Source organism: Schistocerca serialis, chromosome 10 (assembly GCF_023864345.2).
Source record: "Schistocerca serialis cubense isolate TAMUIC-IGC-003099 chromosome 10, iqSchSeri2.2, whole genome shotgun sequence".
Lineage (NCBI taxonomy): Eukaryota > Metazoa > Arthropoda > Insecta > Orthoptera > Acrididae > Schistocerca > Schistocerca serialis.
In genome coordinates, this window is record NC_064647.1 from 148,546,308 (window position 1) to 148,567,647 (window position 21,340).

Sequence of the window (21,340 nt, forward strand, 5' to 3'; positions counted from 1 at the left end):
ACCTGTTTTTGTATGATCCAATGTAGAAATGATCATCGCCGAAAACGTTAGACAAACTTGTCGAATTTGAACAAATAGTACCGTGAAGATGCGCACAGCTTCCACGTGACGTTGGTAGCTGTAGTTGTGGTTTCTGTCTCTGTGTCTAAACAGACAAGTTGACCCAACTCACAGTCGTCCTATCACCGGATTGGTCAGAGAGGAGCGTTTCACCACAGGCCTATTTTGCAGGCACTAGAGCGCTACAGAGATGCTCCAGAAACTCCAGTGCAGACGCTACAAAAGAGGCACTGTGTATCACGTGAAGTTTACTGCTGAAATTTTTAGAGACTATTATCCGGGTAGAATCGCACAGCATATTACTTCCTCCCAGATACATCTCTCAAAATGACCACGGTGAGAGAATTCGATAAGTTAGAACTAATATGGAGGCTTGCCGGCAATCATTCTTCCAACTCACCATTCGCGAGTGGAAGGGGGCACCAGTCGGTTGTAACAGAAGTACCCTCCGCCACACACCGTCAGGTAGCTTGTGGAGTACTGAGGTAGATGTAGATGTAGCTCAGTAGAGTGAAGCCTCCAAAGTACAGCGTACGGACATGGTTTCGCTATGTAGCCAAAGTTTGTGACTTCTCTAGAAGACGAAAACAGTGCATAGAGAGTCTTCACACCTCGCCAGCAACTTACAACTTGCGTAAAGATAAAGTACGGAAAAGGCGTTTTGTAACAGAGGGCGCCGCTATCGTATGGCGAAACCTCGTTTCGATATCTTGAACCGTTCACAATCTAAAACGGGTGCAAGTTTCACGTGATTATCCGGTGCGTAGCCATAGTCGTGCTACTCAGTGTGTACCATTAAAGCACATTCATTTGCCCCCGAGAAGAATGCGTCAGCCTCTGGGTTTTTTCCTCTCCAGCGGGAGAAAGGCAGCGGCTGGAGTGACCGGTCGCTCCAGCGCGCTCCTGTCACTTCCTTTCCAGCGGATCGAGGACGAAAGTCGCCGGACCGGCTGGGCCGGGCCGGGCTGGAGTCTCGGCTGGACTTTCGCTGGACGCCCTGACCCCGGACCACCGCGCAGACTGTCTATTATTTAGTTTTCTTTTTTACATCGGGCCACACATTAGCTGCAGCTGGGCGAGAGGGCGCGATAGTCCGCCGTCTGCACTCGGCGTTCACCGCGGAAGCGTCGTCTCTGTTGTTAATGGCTGCCGGTGAAGGCATCGCGAAAGCAATTCTGACCTTTCGATTTGCGATGCTTCTGCCTGATCACCTCGAGTAACTTCTTTTTCATAAATAAAATAAAAAATGTTTCAAACAAGGTTTGTTTAGCTGCCACAGAAACATTAACCAGCATATTTGCCTCCCTTGTAACTTTGTTCCTTAACGAGGATATCAACAGTGGTACGTCTTTATTAAAAACGCAACCCGTAATCGACTTTGATCTCCTCGGCTAGCACACAGTGCTACTCATCTACGGAGAATGTAAATTAGCAGAAGAAGTATTTACAATAATGTTTTCCTATTTGTGATACACGTACAGACGGGAGGTGGACGAAAATATGAAAACACCAAAACCGAGTCACATTACCATAACTAATACGGTCAAGGAATTCAAAACTTTTTTTTTAAATAACATAGTTGTGTGGAGATAACAGCGGCCAATTTACTTATGATCAATTATTCAACATGACAGTGACAATCGCATTATTTACTTTACCGCCAACCGGTTCCAACCCGCGATAGGGTCATCTTCAGGACAATTTGCACCATTTGGTCGATCGCTGGAGTCGTCACCCTACCTGTGCACGGTTGGCATAGTTACCAGCCGTGCACAGGCAGGGTGACGACTCCAGCGAGCGACCAAATGGTGTAAATTGCCCTGAAGATGACCCTATCGCGGGTTGAAACCGGTTGGCGGTAAAATAAGTAATGGGATTGTGACTGTCATGTTGAATAATTGCATTCAAACCAGCTTCCAGCCCTGCCAGTAGTCTCGGAATGGATAAATAGAGGCCCTGTACTGTTTTTAAAGCAACGTTATTACCATTCTTCCTGAACAGTAGTAGCAAGTTCAGGCGATGTGGTGAAGGTGGATAGTGATCACGAACTCTTCTCTCCAAACCAGACCACAATGAAACTTCCTGGCAGATCAAAACTGTGTGCCGGACTGGGCTATCCAACCAAGACTCACGCCCTGTCCTCACAGCTTTAATTCTGACAGCACCTCGTCTCCTACTCTTCACACTTAACAGAATCTATCCTGCATACCGTGCAGAACTAGCACTCCTGGAAGAAAGGACAGCGCGGAAACATGGCTTAGCCGGCCGTTGTGGCAGAGAGGTTGTAGGCGCTTCAGTCCGGAACCGCGCTGCTGCTATGGTCGCAAGTTCCGATCCTGCCTCAGGCAAGGGTGTGTGAGATGTCCTTAGGCTTAGTCAGGTTTAATTAGTTCCAAGTCTAGGGGACTGATGACCTCAGATGTTAAGTCCCATAGTGCTCAGAGCCATTTGAACCATTTTTGAAACATGGCTTAGCTACAGCCTGGGGATGTTTCCAGAATGAAATTTTCACTCTGCAGCGGACTGTGCGCTGATATGAAACTTCCTGGCGGATTAAAACTGTGTCATCGTTGGTTTTCGTTTATTGCGGCGCTCGGGGAACCAGCATCTAAGGTGGTCAAATCAAGATATTCGTCTTCGTCCAGGACCTCTTTTGTAGCTGATTATCCCCTGAAGTATTTTTCACCGCACCTGTTCATAATGAACGACTTGTGGCGGAGTGGTTAGACGACAATAACATCCGCAACTGAGCATTATAGCAGAGGTTGAAAATACCGCTTTAGTTGTAAATCATATGTATTTGTATTTTTGCGGCCGTTCTGTCAACAGGATTGTTTGTAGTCTTCAAAAGATGTTATGAAATGAATATCAACAAAAGTAAAAAAAAGAGTTAATGGAACGTAGTCCAATTAAATCAGAAGATTACTTTTGAATGCATTATGGGAGTGACAGTGATCAATATGTTACAAATATTTACTATTAAAAACAGTCTTGATCACAATTTATTTAGCACGGTGACTGGTTTCGACCTCTACTGTGGTCATCTTCAGACCAATGAGTAAGAACCTCCTTCTGCTAGTGATTCTCTTCAGACCAATGAGTAAGAACCTCCTTCTGTTAGTGATTCTCTAGCAGAATGAGGTTCTTACTCATTGGTCTGAAGATGACCACAGTAGTGGTCGAAATCGGTCACTGTACTAAATAAACTGTGATCAAGACTGTTTTTAATAGTAAAAATCAGAGGGATGCTTTGCAATGTAGGTTAGGAAATGAGCCGATAAAAGTAGTAGACAGGTTTTACTATTCTGGTAGTAAAGTAACTGATGATGGCCAAAGTAGACATGTTGTGAAATGCAGACTGGCTGTAGCAAGAAAAACGTTTCTGAAAAAGAGAAATTTTTGAACATGGAATATAAATTTAAGTGTTAGGAAGTCTTTTATGAAGGTGTTTGCCTGGAGAATAGCCTTGAACGCAAGTGAAACAATAAGCTATTCAGGTAAGATCAAAACAGAACCTCTTGAAATTTGGCGTTACAGAAGAAGAGTCCATCATACCCACAGCCGACTCTGCATCATTTACAAGAAAAGGGAGAAAGATTGTCAGGGAAGTTGAACTGGTTAGTCAGCAGTTGTAATGGCTGGTGATCTGGTGCCAAGAAACTGAAAGGTCGGAGGATCGAGTACTGACCACAAAATGTTTCAGTCTACCCATAACCTAGCCTTTAACTCCCAATGATGCGAAGATTCACCAGGATCGCCATGTATTTCAGGCTCAATGTTAAATTATAGGTCTCCTTTCACCAGTGCCATGAAGTCCAGATGAAAGACTTGCAGCAGATCACTGTAATTATGATAGTCAGTAGCAGAGTTCACTGACAAGGAACAGCCTAACAGAGGATACGTGTATCTGTGGTTCTGCAGATGAGGACAAGCGGCGGCGTGGTGTGCTGGGTGGCGGTGTGTGCCTGCCTGGTGGTGCAGCTGGCGGCAGCTGCCGAGGAACAGCAGAGGCAGATCCGGCTGGAGGACATTGAGCGCGACACCCTCAGCAGCGCCAAGGAGAGACAGCAGCTGCAGCAGCAGCCGCAGCCCCAGCAGCAGCAGCTGTACGCGCAGCAGCAGGTCAGCTCCCGCCCTCCCAGCTGTACACTCTCCCTCACCTGTCAGCGAGCTTAGGAAGGGAACTTACAAGGGAACCTACGCTTTGCACCCCCCTCAGATTTAGTTATAAGCTGGCACAGTGGATAGCCCTTAAAAAACTGAACACAGATCAATCGAGAAAACAGGAAGAAGTTGTGTGGAACTATGAAAAAAATAAGCAAAATATATAAACTGAGTAGTCCATGCGCAACATATGCAACATCAAGGATTGTCTAAGCTCAGGAGCGCCGTGGTCCCTTGGTTAGCGTGAGCGGCTGCGAAACGAGAGGGCCTTGGTTCAAGTCTTCCCTTGAGTGAAAAGTTTACTTTCCTTATTTTCGCAAAGTTCTGTTCGTTCGTTCATTGACGTCTCTGTTCACTGTAATAAGTTTAGTGTTTGTGTTTTTGCGACCGCACCGCAAAACCGTGCGATTGTTATTGAAGTCGGGAGCTATATTTGCTGGATTCATATTGCCCACGGAATACATCTCACGTATTTAATGCACTCTCGTCCAAAGTAACGAGCAGTCAACTGCCAGCCAGGGAGCCTCGTTAGCGGAAATACTCTCTCTTCCGTGCGCTGTTGCCGACTGACGTCGTGTGTTTCGATGTTTGTTTAGGTGTAGCGTCCCCATACTTCGGCGTAGTTCTCGCATCGGACGGACGGACGGACGGACAGATAATAATTGTCTGAAAATAAAAAAAATTAAACTTTTCACATGAGTGAAGACTTGAACCGAAGACCTCTTGCTCCGTAGCCGCTCACGCTAACCACGGGACCACGGTGCTCCTGAGCTCCGATTGTCCTTGATGTTGCCTATCTTTCGCATGGACTACTCAGTTTGTATATTTTGCTTATTTTTTCATAGTTCCACACAACTTCTTCCTGTTTCCTGGATTGATCTGTGTTCAGTTTTTCAAGGCCTATCCACTGTGCCAATTTATAAATCTGAGGGAGGTGCGATGGGGATGTTCCCTTGTTAGTAGGCTCACTTTTGGTAAGGAATTCATTTCCAGAAGTGTCCCATTTCAACATGAAATACAGGGTGTCCGAAAAGTCTTACCCAGATTACATAAATTGATAACTCAGGCTAGAAGTAAGATACAAATATGAAACTGGTGTCTAATTGCTTACAAACTATCTAAGTTTTTTGACACATCAGTAAACTTCCACATGAGCACCCTTGGTAGCACGTAGCACATCTAGGCGATATTCAGTTTCCGTCCACACATTAGCCAACATAACTGGAGGGATCGATTCAACGACTGTGGTTATCCATTGCCGCAGGGTTTCGAGATCTGGTACACGTGTTCGGTAGACCTCGTCCTTGACATAACCCCATAAAAAGAAGTCTAATGGGGCTATGTCAGGAGAGCGTGGAGGCCAAACCATTGGCCCATCACGACCAATCCATCGCCCAGGAAAGGTCATATCGAGATAGGCACGGACGTCCAAACCCCAATGAGGCGGTGCACCGTCTTGCTAAAACAAGAGATCGGAGTGATACTGAAGCAGCTGAGGAACAGCATACAGTTGCACCATGTCCAGATACACTGCAGATGTGATGGTAGCCTCAGCGAAGCAGAATGGCCTGATAATTCGATCGTGCAATAGCGCGCACCAAACATTCACCTTTGGACTGCCTCTGGTGCACTCCATGACCTCGCCAGGAGGTTGTGAACCTCAAATGCGCACATTATGGCTATTCACTACTCCACTGAAGATAAAGGTCGCTTCGTCAGAAAAGGCAATTCGTCTGAGATGACCATCATCGGTCCCAATACGTGATAGCATTTCGACCTCAAAGTCATATCGACGTGTACTGTCATTGAGCATCAGTGGAAGTGGAAGTTTACTGATGTGCGAAAAAAACTTTGATGGTTTGTAAACAATTAGACACCAGTTTCATATTTGTATCTTACTTCCAGCCTGAGTTATCAATTCATGTAATCAGGGAAAGACTTTTCGGACACCCTGTATAGTTGAAGACTAGGTTAATTAATGACAGAGTTGCACAAAGCACGTATCAAGGAGGTGTTCAAAAATGGTTCAAATGGCTCTGAGCACTATAGGACTTAACATCTGAGGTCATCAGTCCCCTAGAACTTAGAACTACTTAAACCTAACTAACCTAAGGACATCACACACATCCATGCCCGAGGCAGGATTCGAACCTGCGACCGTAGCGGTCGCGCGGTTCCACACTGTAGTGCCTAGAACCGTTCGGCCACTCCGGCCGGCTCAAGGAGGTGTTCAGGATGGCCTCAGTCCCCCACATGTCATTATTATCCAACTGCAACAATGACTGTGGAAAACTGGTACATTACCAACTTGGAGGGCTGACTGTGGTGCTGCATAGATGTGCACCAGCGTTTGTGGACAGTGTCATGGCAGCATGTGTCACAGATACAACCTGTGCAAATAACTGCAGAGTCAGCACGTGGAACAGCTCCTGTGGAGTACACAGATCAGGGCTCATTGCCTCTGCTGTGTGCATACCATGAAGCGGGGCGTCTGAAAGTAATTTATCTACCAAGTCCCCTCTACAACCCCTAAAAGTCTCTAACAATTACTGATATTTGCATAATGTTGGGAGTTTAAACAGCGATCTGTCAGTAACGATACTAAAGTCTCTGAAACATCGTATCATCAGTGTTATAAAAAAATAGTGACCATCAATGTTGCCAAAAAAATAAAAAAATATGCAAGTTATACGCGATTTCAGTCTTTCTCGGTGTATTCCACTGATGAGTTCTTCTCAGATTATCAGCCGTGTGGTGGCGTCGTCTTGTCGCAACGTTTCAGTGAGTTTCGTACCCATCTTCTCCAGAAGATGTTGGGTACGAAACTCACTGAAACGTTGCGAGAAGACTACGCCACCACACAGCTGATTACGCGAGAAGAATTCATCAACATGCAACAATATGCAAGTTGCTTGCTGCCGCTATCACTAAGTTTTTCGTAATTTACACACTATGTTTCCTTATCGCATCATATGACACCAGTGCAACACGTTTACGACTTGTCAAATGTGACGATGGGAGATAACCGGGGGGGGGGGGGGGGAGGGGGGAGGGGGAGACGAGAATTACTTTTGAATGAATTTTCTTGTAGTGAAGACTTCACTGATCCCTATCATGCAGTTCATGCTTTCATGGTGTCAGCTAGTGTGGCAACACAGGTAAACAGAGAAATCAAATTTGATTTACGGATTAAGCATTCCAAAAAAAGGACAAGAAAAGTATAATTTGAAAACAGGAACAGATACAGATCTACCATCACAGTTCATTTAATAGCTCGAAGATGTCCTATATCTTAAGCAAGATCCATTAGAAGTGTGGAATCACTCGCGTGTTGTAACTATATAAAGCTACAAAAGCTGCAAGAAATTACTCTTAAATACATCAACTGTAAAGCTGCATAATCGGCTTATGAAAGATTATTCTCAAAAGCAGGTATTTGAACACTTACTATGTACCTACATGTTTAGTTTGACGTTGATATTACATCAGAATATTTTATGATCTGAAGATCGCAGTAGCTGAAACCGGTCCTAGTGAAATGTAAAAATTTATGTGATCAAGACGGACCTGTAAAATAAAGTGGCAAACAAATGATCACGGACTCATTTTTAGACTTTATGCCTTGAGCTGACAGGTATTTTGTGTCATCAACGCTAAAGAGTGAAGATGAAATTTCTCTCAAGAGTATTATTTTTACAGTAGGTGGACAAAAAGGAGTGGTTTCTGTAACCTCTATTCTTGCTGTATGTCTTGATTAACAAGTATGATATGAGATATATTTGTATACTGCTATTTACGCCACTATAAATTTATGATTTGTCACCATTCTTAAGAAAATCGATGTTCCTAGTTATAATTGTCAGATACTGATGTTTAGATACTGATGATAAAATAAAAATCAGCATCAGTGCTTTACAACATCGCACAGCCCCACATGTGTACACAAGTAATGCTCCTTTTGGCAGGTCCAGCAGGTGCCACAGCAGCAGCAGATCCCCCTGGGCTACGCGCAGCTAGCGGAGCTGCAGCAGCAGCAGCAGCAGCTGTTCAGCCCAGCCACACTGCAGCAGCTGGCGGCCGCCTACCAGCCGCAGGTGGCACAACACGTCCCCGCTGCAGCGGCCGCACAGGCGCCGCAGCTGCCAGGACAGCAGCTACTCTACGTGTCGCCCGCACAGGCACAGCAGCTACAGCTGCAGGCACAACGGCAGCTGCTGGGTGGGGCGGCAGGTGCCGGCCTCCCCGTGTCTGCGTTCTACCAAGCACAGCAGCAGCCGGCAGCTGCAGCTGTGACCGCTCTCCAGTACCAGCCAGCTGCTGCTATCCCAGGTGGGTCCGAGCGGACATACCAGAAATATCACGAATTGAATCTCACATCTTTTCACTGACTTTTTTTAGTCTTAGAAAGGCATCTTGTCATTGATCTTCTCATTTTTTTGGGTCATCAGTTGAGTGGCATGATGGACTCCATGACACTTCCTCTCTTGTGCGAACCTCTTCATCATTCAGTAGGCTGTTCTGGGACTACCCCACGGGGCAGGGCATCCTTCCACATTCCTCATGGGACTCGTGGGCAGCTAGTGTGGGCTACTCGCTAGATGACCCTATTGAACATGTCCTACTCATGAGTGAGCTAACTGGGAGCCCCTGCACATGGTGTTTGAGTGCATGTGCTGCGACTCAGCTACTACACTGCATGTGCGTCAGACATTTGCCCACCCATGGCCACTTGCTCCTGTGGCTGCCTGGCCTATCTTAGAGTATCACCTACACCTTCTTTGCTTCCTTATCTGAATTGTCAGTGTGGCAGAATGCCATGCGAGGAGCCCAGGTTCGATTCCCGGCTAGGTCAGAGATTTTCTCCATTCAGGAACTGGGTGTTGTGTTGTCTTTCTCATCATTTCATCCTCATCGATACACAAGACGCCAGAGTGGCATCACCTAAAAAGACCGGCCTACCTGATGGGAAGCCCTATCCACATGATATTTCATTTTACTTGCACCATTGTCCTCTATTATTTGTTGGATGTTTTCCAATCTGTATCTCCCCAACAGTTTATACCCTCATTCTGTACTGCCACGAATATTTCAGGTCTTCATCCATGTCCTATCTTCTTGTTTCTTCTTATAGTCAGTATTTTCCACGAATTCTTTTAGTCGCCTATTTCACCGAGACCTTTCTCGTTTTTCTTATCAGTTCACTTAATTTTCGGCATCCTTCTGTGGCATCACATATCAACCCCTAAAATTCTTTTTTGAGTTTGCCTTCTTGTTGCGCATCTTGCCTAATTTTTGTGTTACTGGCCTTTTAAGGTCCTTCATCACTTCCCAGCAGTTTTTTAGTTTTAACGTAAACATCAGTTCTTGTTAATAAGATGACTTAAACGACAGTGTTTTGGAATCTTGTACGTTCACAGTTTCATTTGATTTCCTTGATCGCTCCTTCTATGAACGAGTTGCATGTTAATTATTTTATTGTCCTCACATTATTTACACAATCTCATCTTGACACAGTGTAAATACGCCACACATGTAGCCATGGTATTTGACACATATTTGACAGACAAAAGACATATGTTGCGTCCAATGTTTTTATATGCATATTTATTAACAAATTAACCAATAATCTCAAAGGAAACTCACTCACTCACACACACACACACACACATACACACACACACACACACACTGGCAGATTTGTTTCTTTCCACCTCTAGTCTTCACTTACTTGTAACGAAGTCAGATCGCGCCTTAAGCGTGTGCTCTGCCTTCCTTCCGGCCTGGACCAGCTGAAGCACCTCCCTCCCTCCTATCTTACAGGAGCTGCGCTGGCAGGCGCCGCCTACCCGCAGCAGTACCTGCAGCAGTTCGCACAGGCGCCCGTTGTCAACATCCCGGCACAGAGGGCGCAGTACAAGGTACGTAGCATTGTGTCTAGCACTGCCTGTCTATTCACACTGAGTCTTACTCGCTGCAGCTGATGTGATGTCTCAGACGATAAAATCAGGTGGTTCTCTTGTACTATAACACCTCACTGGCCAGTTACAAACTTCCTTCAGGTTTTCATTTGCTTTCTCTGCAAGAAGTTTTTGTTTAATTTGCTACGACATTACTTTCATTCGTTGTAAAATAACACTTGCCGTTAAAGTCATGCTTTTCTTTGTTCTGTAATACCTTTAAATAAGCAAATAAATACCGGGTGATCAAAAAGTCAGTATAAATTTGAAAACTGAATAAATCATGGAATAATGTAGATAGAGAGGTACAAATTGACACACATGCTTGGAATGACATGGGGTTTTATTAGAACGGAAAAGCTACAAAAATTCAATAAATGTCCTACAGATGGCGCTTCATCTGATCAGAATAGCAATAATTAGCATAGCAAAGTAACGCAAAGCAAATATGATGTTCTTTACAGCAAATGCTCAATATGTCCACCATCATTCCTCAACAATAGCTGTAGTCGAGGAATGATGTTGTGAACAGCACTGTAAAGCATGTCCAGAGTTATGGTGAGGCATTGGCGTCAGATGTTGTCTTTCAGCATCCCTAGAGATGTCGGTCGATCACGATACACTTGCGAGTTCAGGTAACCCCAAAGCCAATAATCGCAAGGACTGAGGTCTGGGGACCTGGGAGGCCAAGCATGACGAAAGTGGCGGCTGAGCACACGATCATCACCAAACGACGTGCGCAAGAGATCTTTCACGCATCTAGCAATATGTGGTGGAGCGCCATCTTGCATAAACATCGTACGTTCCAGAAGGTGTTTTTTTTTGTTCTAATAAAAACCCATGTCATTCCAAGCATGAGTTTCAATTTTTACCTCTCTATCTACATTATTCCGTGGTTTATTAAGTTTTAAAATTTATACTGATTTTTTGATCACCCGGTACTTATAAACGCACTTGTATCTAATATATAATCAAATAATGATTTATATTAAATATGATAAATACAGTCGGCACTCTAGAACAGTGCACTGACTCTGTGAACTATCTGTAACGTCGTATCTTCGTTGACAATATGTAAGATACCTTTTTCATTCTTTGTTACTGAACGTTTCTTTTTTCAATGTGTCTGTGAACTATAAGTTGTGTGATTGATGCTTAATACGCGAGTGTTTCGGCATAAGAAAAGAACAAGAAATCCGTGATACATATTTCCCAATTTGTCATTCACCACAGAGAGAGATACATTATAAAAGTTACAAAAATTCACGTCTTTACGTAACAGTACAGGTACGAGAACAATGAAGAAACTTTCGCTCTACACATCGCAACCATCACGCAGAAATACCATAACACACGAAAACCTTACTTTAGAACGGGTATTATTTCCCTAAATGCGTCGCAGAGGATATGAATGAAGGAAAATCCTGCCAGGCAGCAAAAAATGTTATTTCATAATAAAAAACTTGTTTATGCAGTCCAATGCTTTCACGAAGCACTTGTAATGAGTCAAGTAGATGTGCAATGTTACTATCGCCACAAAGAAAAGTTGTGCCCATGACGTCCATTATTCAGAAAGTGAATTATGCATACGGGGAACGATATTGATCATAATGTGCTATCCTGAAGAACTCCTATATTAATCTGTATTGATTTTCGCAAGTGTTTCACTAACAGTTTGAGGTTTATGTTAGGTTCACACTTTGTACCCTGTATGCTACATTTGATCAAAATCAGTTATTATCTGCACGTCCTGTTCCTAAAGATTCTATATTATTCTGTACAATCTCATGGTCAAGAGTATCAAAAATCATGTGCAGTTCTAAGAATATGCACGTGAGACACTCACCCTCGTCAAGAGAATCAAGTAGCACTTTTGTAAATTCTACTACGGTTGATTCTTATTTCTATAAATGTGTAATGTACTTACGGAGTTCTATTCATTCAAGTAATTTCTTAACATACCTTTCATAATTTATTCTTGTATTTTTTAGAATGATGACTGCAACAAAATAGTTCTTCTCGGTTCTCTAGGTTTTCTGCATTACCTTTCTTTAGATCAGGCACAACTCTTGTTTATTTTAAATAGTCTGCAAAGTTTCCTAGTGGGAATGAATCGTTAACTAGTTTTCCTAAGGGAACTTGTATGCTGTGTATACACACTTATTGATACTTCGTGCGCTATGGTTGGTAATCCCATCATTATACTTAGTAAATACTTCTTTACATGTGTTTTATCTGTTCCTAGGAATTTTTGTTGTAATTTCTCTGCAATACTTGAAAAATTCTGATTCATAACTTTGGTTACCTAGTGTCATCATTTAATACTTTACCTCCATCTCTTGTCAATACATTATTATGCTTTCATTTGAGAAAGATTTTTTCCGGTTTGAACCTCGACTGTAAAAGAATTTTTCGTCACCAGTATTTTGCTTAACTGCAAAAAGGTGGGAATCTAAGGAGATGGGACCTGGATAAACCGAAAGAACCAGAGGTTTCAGGGAGAGCATAAGGGAAAAATTGACAGGAATGGGGGAAAGAAATACAGTAGAAGAAGAATGGGTAGCTCTGAGAGATGAAGTAGTGAAGGCAGCAGACGATTAAGTAGGTAAAAAGGCGAGGGCTAATAGAAATCCTTGGGTAACAGAAGAAATATTGAATTTAATTGATGAAAGGAGAAAATATAAAAATGCAGTAAATGAAGCAAGCAAAAAGGAATACAAACGTCTCAAAAATGAGATCGACAGGAAGTGCAAAATGGCTAAGCAGGGATGGCTAGAGGACAAATGTAAGGATGTAGAGGCTTGTCTCACTAGGGGTAAGATAGATACTGCCTACAGGAAAATTAAAGAGACCTTTGGAGAGAAGAGAACCACTTGTATGAATATCAAGAGCTCAGATGGCAACCCAGTTCTAAGCAAAGAAGGGAAGGCAGAAAGGTGGAAGGAGTATATAGGGGGTTTATACAAGGACGATGTACTTGAGGACTATATTATGGAAATGGAAGAGGATGTAGATGAAGACGAAATGGGAGATAAGATACTGCGTGAAGAGTTTGACAGAGCACTGAAAGACCTGAGTCGAAACAAGGCCCCGGGAGTAGACAACATTCCATTAGAACTACTGATGGCCTTGGGAGAGCCAGTCATGACAGAACTCTACCATCTGGTGAGCAAGATGTATGAGACAGGCGAAATACCCTCAGACTTCAAGAAGAATATAATAATTCCAATCCCAAAGAAAGCAGGTGTTGACAGATGTGAAAATTACCGAACTATCAGTTTAATAAGTCACAGCTGCAAAATACTAACACGAATTCTTTACAGACGAATGGAAAAACTGGTAGAAGCGGACCTCGGGGAAAATCAGTTTGGATTCCGTAGAAATGTTGGAACACGTGAGGCAATACTAACCTTGCGACTTATCTTAGATGAAAGATTAAGAAAAGGCAAACCTACGTTTCTAGCATTTGTAGACTTAGAGAAAGCTTTTGACAATGTTAACTGGAATACTCTCTTTCAAATTCTGAAGGTGACAGGTATAAAATACAGAGAGCGAAAGGCTATTTACAATTTGTACAGAAATCAGATGGCAGTTATAAGAGTCGAGGGGCATGAAAGGGAAGCAGTGGTTGGGAAAGGAGTGAGAAAGGGTTGTAGCCTCTCCCCGTTGTTATTCAATCTGTATATTGAGCAAGCAGTAAAGGAAACAAAAGAAAAATTCGGAGTAGGTATTAAAATTCATGGAGAAGAAGTAAAAACTTTGAGGTTCGCCGATGACATTGTAATTCTGTCAGAGACAGCAAAGGACTTGGAAGAGCAGTTGAACGGAATGGACAGTGTCTTGAAAGGAGGATATAAGATGAACATCAACAAAAGCAAAACGAGGATAATGGAATGTAGTCAAATTAAATCGGGTGATGCTGAGGGAATTAGATTAGGAAATGAGACACTTAAAGTAGTAAAGGAGTTTTGCTATTTAGGGAGTAAAATAACTGATGATGGTCGAAGTAGAGAGGATATAAAATGTAGACTGGCAATGGCAAGGAAATCGTTTCTGAAGAAGAGAAATTTGTTAACATCGAGTATAGATTTAAGTGTCAGGAAGTCGTTTCTGAAAGTATTTGTATGGAGTGTAGCCATGTATGGAAGTGAAACATGGACGATAACTAGTTTGGACAAGAAGAGAATAGAAGCTTTCGAAATGTGGTGCTACAGAAGAATGCTGAAGATAAGGTGGGTAGATCACGTAACTAATGAGGAGGTATTGAATAGGATTGGGGAGAAGAGAAGTTTGTGGCACAACTTGACTAGAAGAAGGGATCGGTTGGTAGGACATGTTCTGAGGCATCAAGGAATCACCAATTTAGTATTGGAGGGCAGCGTGGAGGGTAAAAATCGTAGAGGGAGACCGAGAGATGAATACACTAAACAAATTCAGAAGGATGTAGGTTGCAGTAGGTACTGGGAGATGAAGAAGCTTGCACAGGATAGAGTAGCATGGAGAGCTGCATCAAACCAGTCTCAGGACTGAAGACCACAACAAGAACAACATTTGGCTTATATGGTAGGACAGGAGGTGGGATAAAGCTTCTGATAATCTGTGTGCCAGTGCCCTGAGAGTGAGGGGATGTGACACTGTTTATGGTAATCTGTGGTCTAAATGCTACTTGGGAAGAGCAGCCTATTTCTCCAGGCTGGGTTCAGCTTACTCATTTACATCTACACCAGTATTCTGTAAATCAATGTGAAGGGTTTGGCAGAGTGAGCTTCTCATTTTACCATATTTAGGGTTTCTTTCGTATCCAATCATTTATGAAGAGCGATACGATTGATTGCTTAAACACTTTTGTGCACACTGTAATTAATCTGGAATGCTGCGAGCTGGAGTATATTCATAGATTCCTTAGTTAACGCTGTTTTTTAAATCTTTGTAAGAAGGCTTTCTTCAAGAGTCTGCCAGTTAGGCTTCTTCACCATGGCGCTCTCCCATAGGTGAAACCAGCCTGTAACCGTGAGTACGTTCATTTTCTCCTGTTACTCTTGTTTGGTATGGGCCCCAAAGACTTGAGCGTTATCCTAGAATGGGTCAAACGAGTGCTTTGTGAGCAATCTTCAGCAGTGACTTGTATATTGATTGCATTTACCCAGTATTCTATGAACGAACCAGTTTGCTCCCTACTTTGCCTATGACTGAGCCTATGTGATTTTTCCATTTCATATTCCTACGAGGACATGTGAATTTGTATGGGTTGAGCGATTCCACTTGTGACCCACTGATATTGTACTCAAGGGATACAACCCAAAACAGCCAAACGATTGACAATGGTAAACCTTCTCACTCAGGAATTTGCCTACAGTAGCAACGCAAGATTCACAGTAGCTACACAACACTCAGTTCATTCCTTATTTATGTGAATGACCTCACTTAACATTCACCAAACACGTTTGGTACTTTTTGCAGAAGATACCAGTGTTACTATGTATCACATTAGAGATTACGCAACAGAAGAAATTGGTAATGGTACTTTTCATAGAATTATTAAGTGGTTCTATGAAAATGAATTTCCCTGAATTTTGAGAAAACACTCTATTTCAGTTCTGTACCAGAAACAGAGTGACACTAATAGTTAGTGTAGAACATGAACAGCAGTTAATAAACTGAGTACAATGCTCCAAAGTTTTGGGTGTACATATTGATGAAAACTTGAACTGATAAAAGTATTTTGCTAAGTTGCTCAAAAAATTCAGTTACTTTTCCTGTTCTTATAAGTGCTAGTGTTTGTAATAAACATCTCAAACTCATAATGTATGTTGCATATTTTCACTCCATAATATATTAGTAAATAATTTTTTTGTGGTATCTCATCATTTAGAAATAAAGCACTGCAAAAAAGCAAGCAGTAAGAATAATGTGTAGTATTCACCTGCAGTCATCTTGTCGATGCCTCTTGAAGGAGTTAGGCGTTGTAATCTCACCTTTGTAACAGACATGAGTAGTATACCTGCAGTCTCTCCTAAGAGACGTCGAGCGCATTTCCTCTGCTGTTTCAGCAAATATTTGCAGTCTCATTTGTGGAATAAGCAGCTGGAGTCAGCCTAGACAAATATTGCTCCATGCGACACCTAATGGCAACGGGAAGCGCTGAATCGCTTTCTGTTCCCAATAAAAGGACTTCTAAAGCGCAGTTTTAAGTGCCCATTTGACAGAGCGGTCCCAAAGTAGTCTAGTGTGATATTCGGTTTAGTGGCAACATTGTCAGTAAAACAAGAATGAATAACCAGTACTCCACTAGGGACTGAAGTGCTCCCCTGCCGAACACTGCCTGCTACCGCCCTGCGACAGCGCTGATCAGTCGCCGTTGGAGTACTGGTTATTCCATGGTGTTTTACCATCCCTGTTAGCACATATCACTAAACTGAATATCACACTAGACTACTTTGGGGCCGTTCTGTCAAATGGGTGCTTAAAACTGCGCTTTTAAAGTAATGTTGCTTGTCCCAAAAGACAATCATATGTATACTGTTGAAACTGGATGTCACATGAAACAAGTCTTATAACTTCATGCTGTATGGTTCTTTAGTGGAGACAGGAGGAAGGAAATGATGCTGTTCATGAACAGAGAATTCAGATATTAATTTACTCTACATCTGGTATCAAATAGAAAAAAAAATAACTTTGCTGCTGTGGTTGCAGCATCCGTTGCTAACAGTAGCTTTGACTGTTGAAACATAGAGAGACACCGAAGGCTTACAAATCAGTCAGCCGATCGTTAGCCCCAGTAAATGTTATTCAACTGGCAAACACACAAAATGGGCTAAGTGGATGGATGTTCGAGCTTAAGTAGACGTGCTGCTGGAGCTCTGGAGAGGGGATGCCTGCATCTGATTGGCAGCGGCGTAATCGTTCGTGGCCGGCAGCGCCGCCGTGCCGCGGTGGTGGCTGTTGAAAACTCGGCGGTGTAAACTGGCGGCGCGCGTATTTGAAAGTGTGGCCGACTGGATTGCAGCCGGTACCGCAACGAGCAATATTTGTTTCGACCGACTGCATCTATACATTGCAAATGCGAAATCGCAGGTATCTGTCGAAACGTCAGAGAAAAAGCGTGTGACAACTCTTAGGACAGACATCCTGTACATTCACAAGTGAAGTTCATCTTACGTAATCAATCACAATTTGACAAGACAATTGATGCCCATATCTATAACACTATAAGAAGAACAAAGCTTCATTATGCACTCTTAAAGTTGTCAGTGGCTCAGTACATATAGAAAGAAAAGAAATTTGTCATTGTCCAATAACATAACATGTATGACAAGTAGCAAAGCAACTTTTAAGTCTAATCACATATCATTTCTAATCACATATCATTTGGACAAATTATTATTTAAATATTAGTACATTGCAAAAAAAAAAGAATAGTTAGCTACAACTTCCAGTTCCTTCTCTACATAGTTGTCTGTCCAACTTAGACATTTGTTGTAGCATTGTACGAACTTCCAATATCCTTCTAAAAGAAGGTAGCCGCCTGTGCTTTACCCCAATACTGTAAGCTATTCTGCAACTCCTTGTCTGTGCCAAAATGTTGCCTGCATAGCCGGCGGTTCTTGTGAGCAGAGATAAAACTCAGGGGTAGCCAGCTCTGGGATGTATGGTGGGTGATCAAACATTTCCCATCGAAAACGTTGCAGGAGCGTATTCATTGTACCTGAAGACTGTGGCTGAGAACTGTCAGGAGAAGGAAATGCATGTTATTTGGGCTATATGACAGCCGGCGAATTTTTTTGTCAAACCCTCGTACTTGGCGGGAGACACCATTTTCTACGCATCTTTACATGCTCACTGTGTGCTCAAAACTGAAAAGAGTAAATTGACGCAATCCACAGGCATACTAGTACACTGCCCAACACATCTCTAAAAAGCTTCATCCGATTTTCACTGTGGTTTCCATTTCGCGCCTGATCTGGCTTCATTTTCCGAATAGCCCTCGTAATTAAGTTGGGCACGGGACAGACTACAGCTGTGCTCTGTGTGCAGGTTCCAGCAGCCGCCCCTGCAGCTGCGGCTCAGCAGCAGTTCTACATCTCCCCGGAACAGCTGCAGCAGTACCAGCAGCCCCAGCAGCAGCAGGTGCAGTACGACTACAGCGCCCTCCTGCAACAGCAGCAGCTGCAGCAGCAACAGTTGCAACAGCAGCAGCTGCAACAGCAGCAGCTGCAGCAGCAGCTGCAGCAGCAGGCCAAGCCCGACTACAACGCGCTCGCCCAGCAGCAGGTGCAGCAGCACCTGAAGAGCGCGCACGTCAAATCCACGGCTGCCCCTCCAGCCAAGCAGCAGCAGCAGAGCCAGAGCGGTTTCGTGCCCATCCAGGCCCCCACCCTGAGGCACCCAGGCAGGGGGGTCAGCTTCAGCCACTACCGCCAGGGTGCTTAAGGTCACAGTGGTCCCCCACTGAGGTTTCCCATCAAGGGCCCAGCTCAGTTCCAAGATGCATCACTTCACGCAACACTACTGTGCATTACAAGCCTATGTGGGCACAAAATCCCGAGAGTCCATTGGTATACACAAAAGCATTGCTAATGGATACCAGTGCTGTGTTGACAAAATGAATAACTGGCCCATCACTATAACTGGGTACACCAAGCAAGGTGCTTCAGGAAAATATATTACTTGTGTCATGTCTTAATCTATTTGTCAGTGGCTTCACTTCACTTATCATACGTCACTTTTAACTCCACAATCATATGTCTCATCATAGCATTTGCTCCACTCATCCACATTATCAAATCACAATCGATTGTTAGGGCCGACAGTGTTTTTGGAAGACACAAGTGCTATGGTGACCATGTGAAAACTGAACAGCTACCTCAGATGGGTTCACCAATCAAGAGACTCAGGAAAACATGTTACTTGTGTCCTACACCACTGGTGGAAGATAATGTATCGAAATCCCGAGTTCACATCACCTGTCGTATACCATTTCTAATTCTACAATCATATACTTCACAATAACATTTGCTCTAGCCATGCCACATCACCACGTCCAAACTGCATCCCTGACAATAACTGTGTATTCAGGACCTAAACAATTAGAAGTCTCAACAATTAACATATTTTAGTGTCTTACTATGGTAAGTGTGAGAACAGGGGCCAACCATCATAGCTACATTTCCCATCTACAAACCTTGAAAGGAAACATCTCATATGTAGAGTAGTGCCTTTGCTCATAATCCACAATCACCTCACACATCACGCAGTTGTTATCTCGTATCGCCACAAACTAACTAATCATACAAACTAACTAATCATACAAACTAACTAATCATACAATGCCTGTTGCTTGCAAATAGGGAGTTGGGCTTCATAATCCATCATTAATTGCAGCATCATGCTTACATACAACGATAGCCAAAAACCATGAGATTCTTTGATAGTGCACAAAATTGGGATGTGTGAAATTTATTGTCAATTACAGTGGCGCTAATAAATAATCCAAGCTTTACAGAGGATATTCGTAACAAAGGTGAATCTTCTCTGCAAAACACTGTTTACTTTTTACTACACAGTGTGTCAAAACGGCGGAGGACACAAACTTACAAGAATCTGTTTTCTTGTGTTAACTACCGGGCGAACAGTCTCGGCTATATCAACTGTGCATCCGTCACCCAACACATATTCTGTAGTTGCCACTGCATCATGTACATATCCAAGTCAAATAGCATCGCAGTATCCATTCATCAGCACAATTAACCTCACAAACCACGCACTCACCTGCACCTAACTGTCACATTGTCCATCATCGCTAGATTTTGTGAGGAACTATGAACCTCATTCAATCACAAAAGTGAGTGAACTATCTTAACGGTTTAAAATAAGACTAAATTTTATTGTCACATATCGCTTACACCATTCATTGCCACTTATCATTCATGCGCGTCATTAAAGGTAATCTTTATCTGCTTTTTATTAAGTCCATGTTTTATTCCCATTCAGATAAAAAAATAATAATCCGGGAAAGTATATTAAACTATGGATAAGGCTTCATATTCGGAAGTATGTGTAACCTTTTCATTCCCAGGAGAGTTATGGTAGTAATTATTAACTGGCATTTGTGTTCCTCATGTCGTTTCACGATCATAGAATTTTATAACTAACCATCGTTGTACAGCAACTCATCAGAGTAGACATAGATTAGATGTTAACGTATTCCGTTTGCATACAAGGCGTAGGCTTAATAATCTGTATAAAGAAGATTGCCATCCCTGTAATCAGTATTCATGTACACAATTCATCGGTTTCTGCATCACGTCACTTCATCGATCACGCTTTGCTACTGGTCCACATATCACGAAGTATCAGCACCATTCATTGCCATTCGCGACGTCTAGAATATCTTGAGTCGTAAAGAACACAGCTTCTAAATATTCACTAGGATAGTACTCTAACTGCACACACGTAAACATCGTCTCATACACCACTGCATAGATCACCATCACATTTCATAAATGATCCTGTAGCTGCTAGTGATGTTACTACATGAAACATCCTGCAGATTAATATTTCACGAGTGAACTATAAAGCTTGCTTACTAAAAGAGTTTTTTCATTATCACAGATTTCATTCCATTAACTCATTTCACTTAGAGAGCCAGAAGAAGTTCCAACTGTAAGTGCTCTCGACATCATTTTTCATTAATTGGACCATCCTGACAATGGAACTGCACTCAAGAATGAAAAGTAAGGGCATAATGCACAGTTGGGAGTTGTTGAATAGTCTGAATGAGAGAAATGCTGTTTCGTTCTCCCATAAACAATTCTCACATCATTTTGGGAGCTGGACTCTGTAGGTGCTTGTCTCTGACGCATGTAAATGCTTGTCTTTCATTATTGTTTAGGAGCTCATAAGATGTAGCTCCACGTGCTTTCCTGTTATGTTTACATTCGTATGAAATATGTATGATTGCACTGTATTTTACCTATTTGTACTTTTTTGTAATAAAACATTTCCTTCTCGGATGTTCAGTGTTTACCCATGCATGTCCCGGATAAACAGAATTTCGCTTCATAAATTGAGCATGCCGAATAAGCATGTCAGCCACAGAATAAATCACGGAAATACTGTGTAACACCGCCTCTGTACTTCGTAACGGCCTCAGTTCGGCG

General features: G+C 42.8%; 1 protein-coding gene across 1 annotated transcript; it reads left to right on the forward strand.

The window, feature by feature from the left end:
- The first annotated feature begins 3,981 nt into the window (after positions 1–3,981).
- On the forward strand, positions 3,982–18,611 carry LOC126424622 (putative uncharacterized protein DDB_G0271606). Its single transcript, XM_050087359.1, has 5 exons — positions 3,982–4,127; positions 7,316–7,382; positions 8,190–8,553; positions 10,045–10,142; positions 18,393–18,611. Exons 1-5 carry the CDS (start codon positions 3,982–3,984, stop codon positions 18,609–18,611), a joined length of 894 nt encoding a protein of 297 aa, XP_049943316.1.
- Positions 18,612–21,340: the final 2,729 nt, after the last annotated feature.

Coding starts and splice junctions, on each gene's coding strand:
- LOC126424622 (XM_050087359.1), top strand. CDS start 3,982: ATGAGGACAAGCGGCGGCGTGGTGTGCTGGGTGGCGGTGTGTGCCTGC. Junction 7,383..8,189: donor CAGCTAGTGTGGCAACACAG/GTAAACAGAGAA, acceptor TCCTTTTGGCAG/GTCCAGCAGGTGCCACAGCA. Junction 8,554..10,044: donor GCCAGCTGCTGCTATCCCAG/GTGGGTCCGAGC, acceptor CCTATCTTACAG/GAGCTGCGCTGGCAGGCGCC.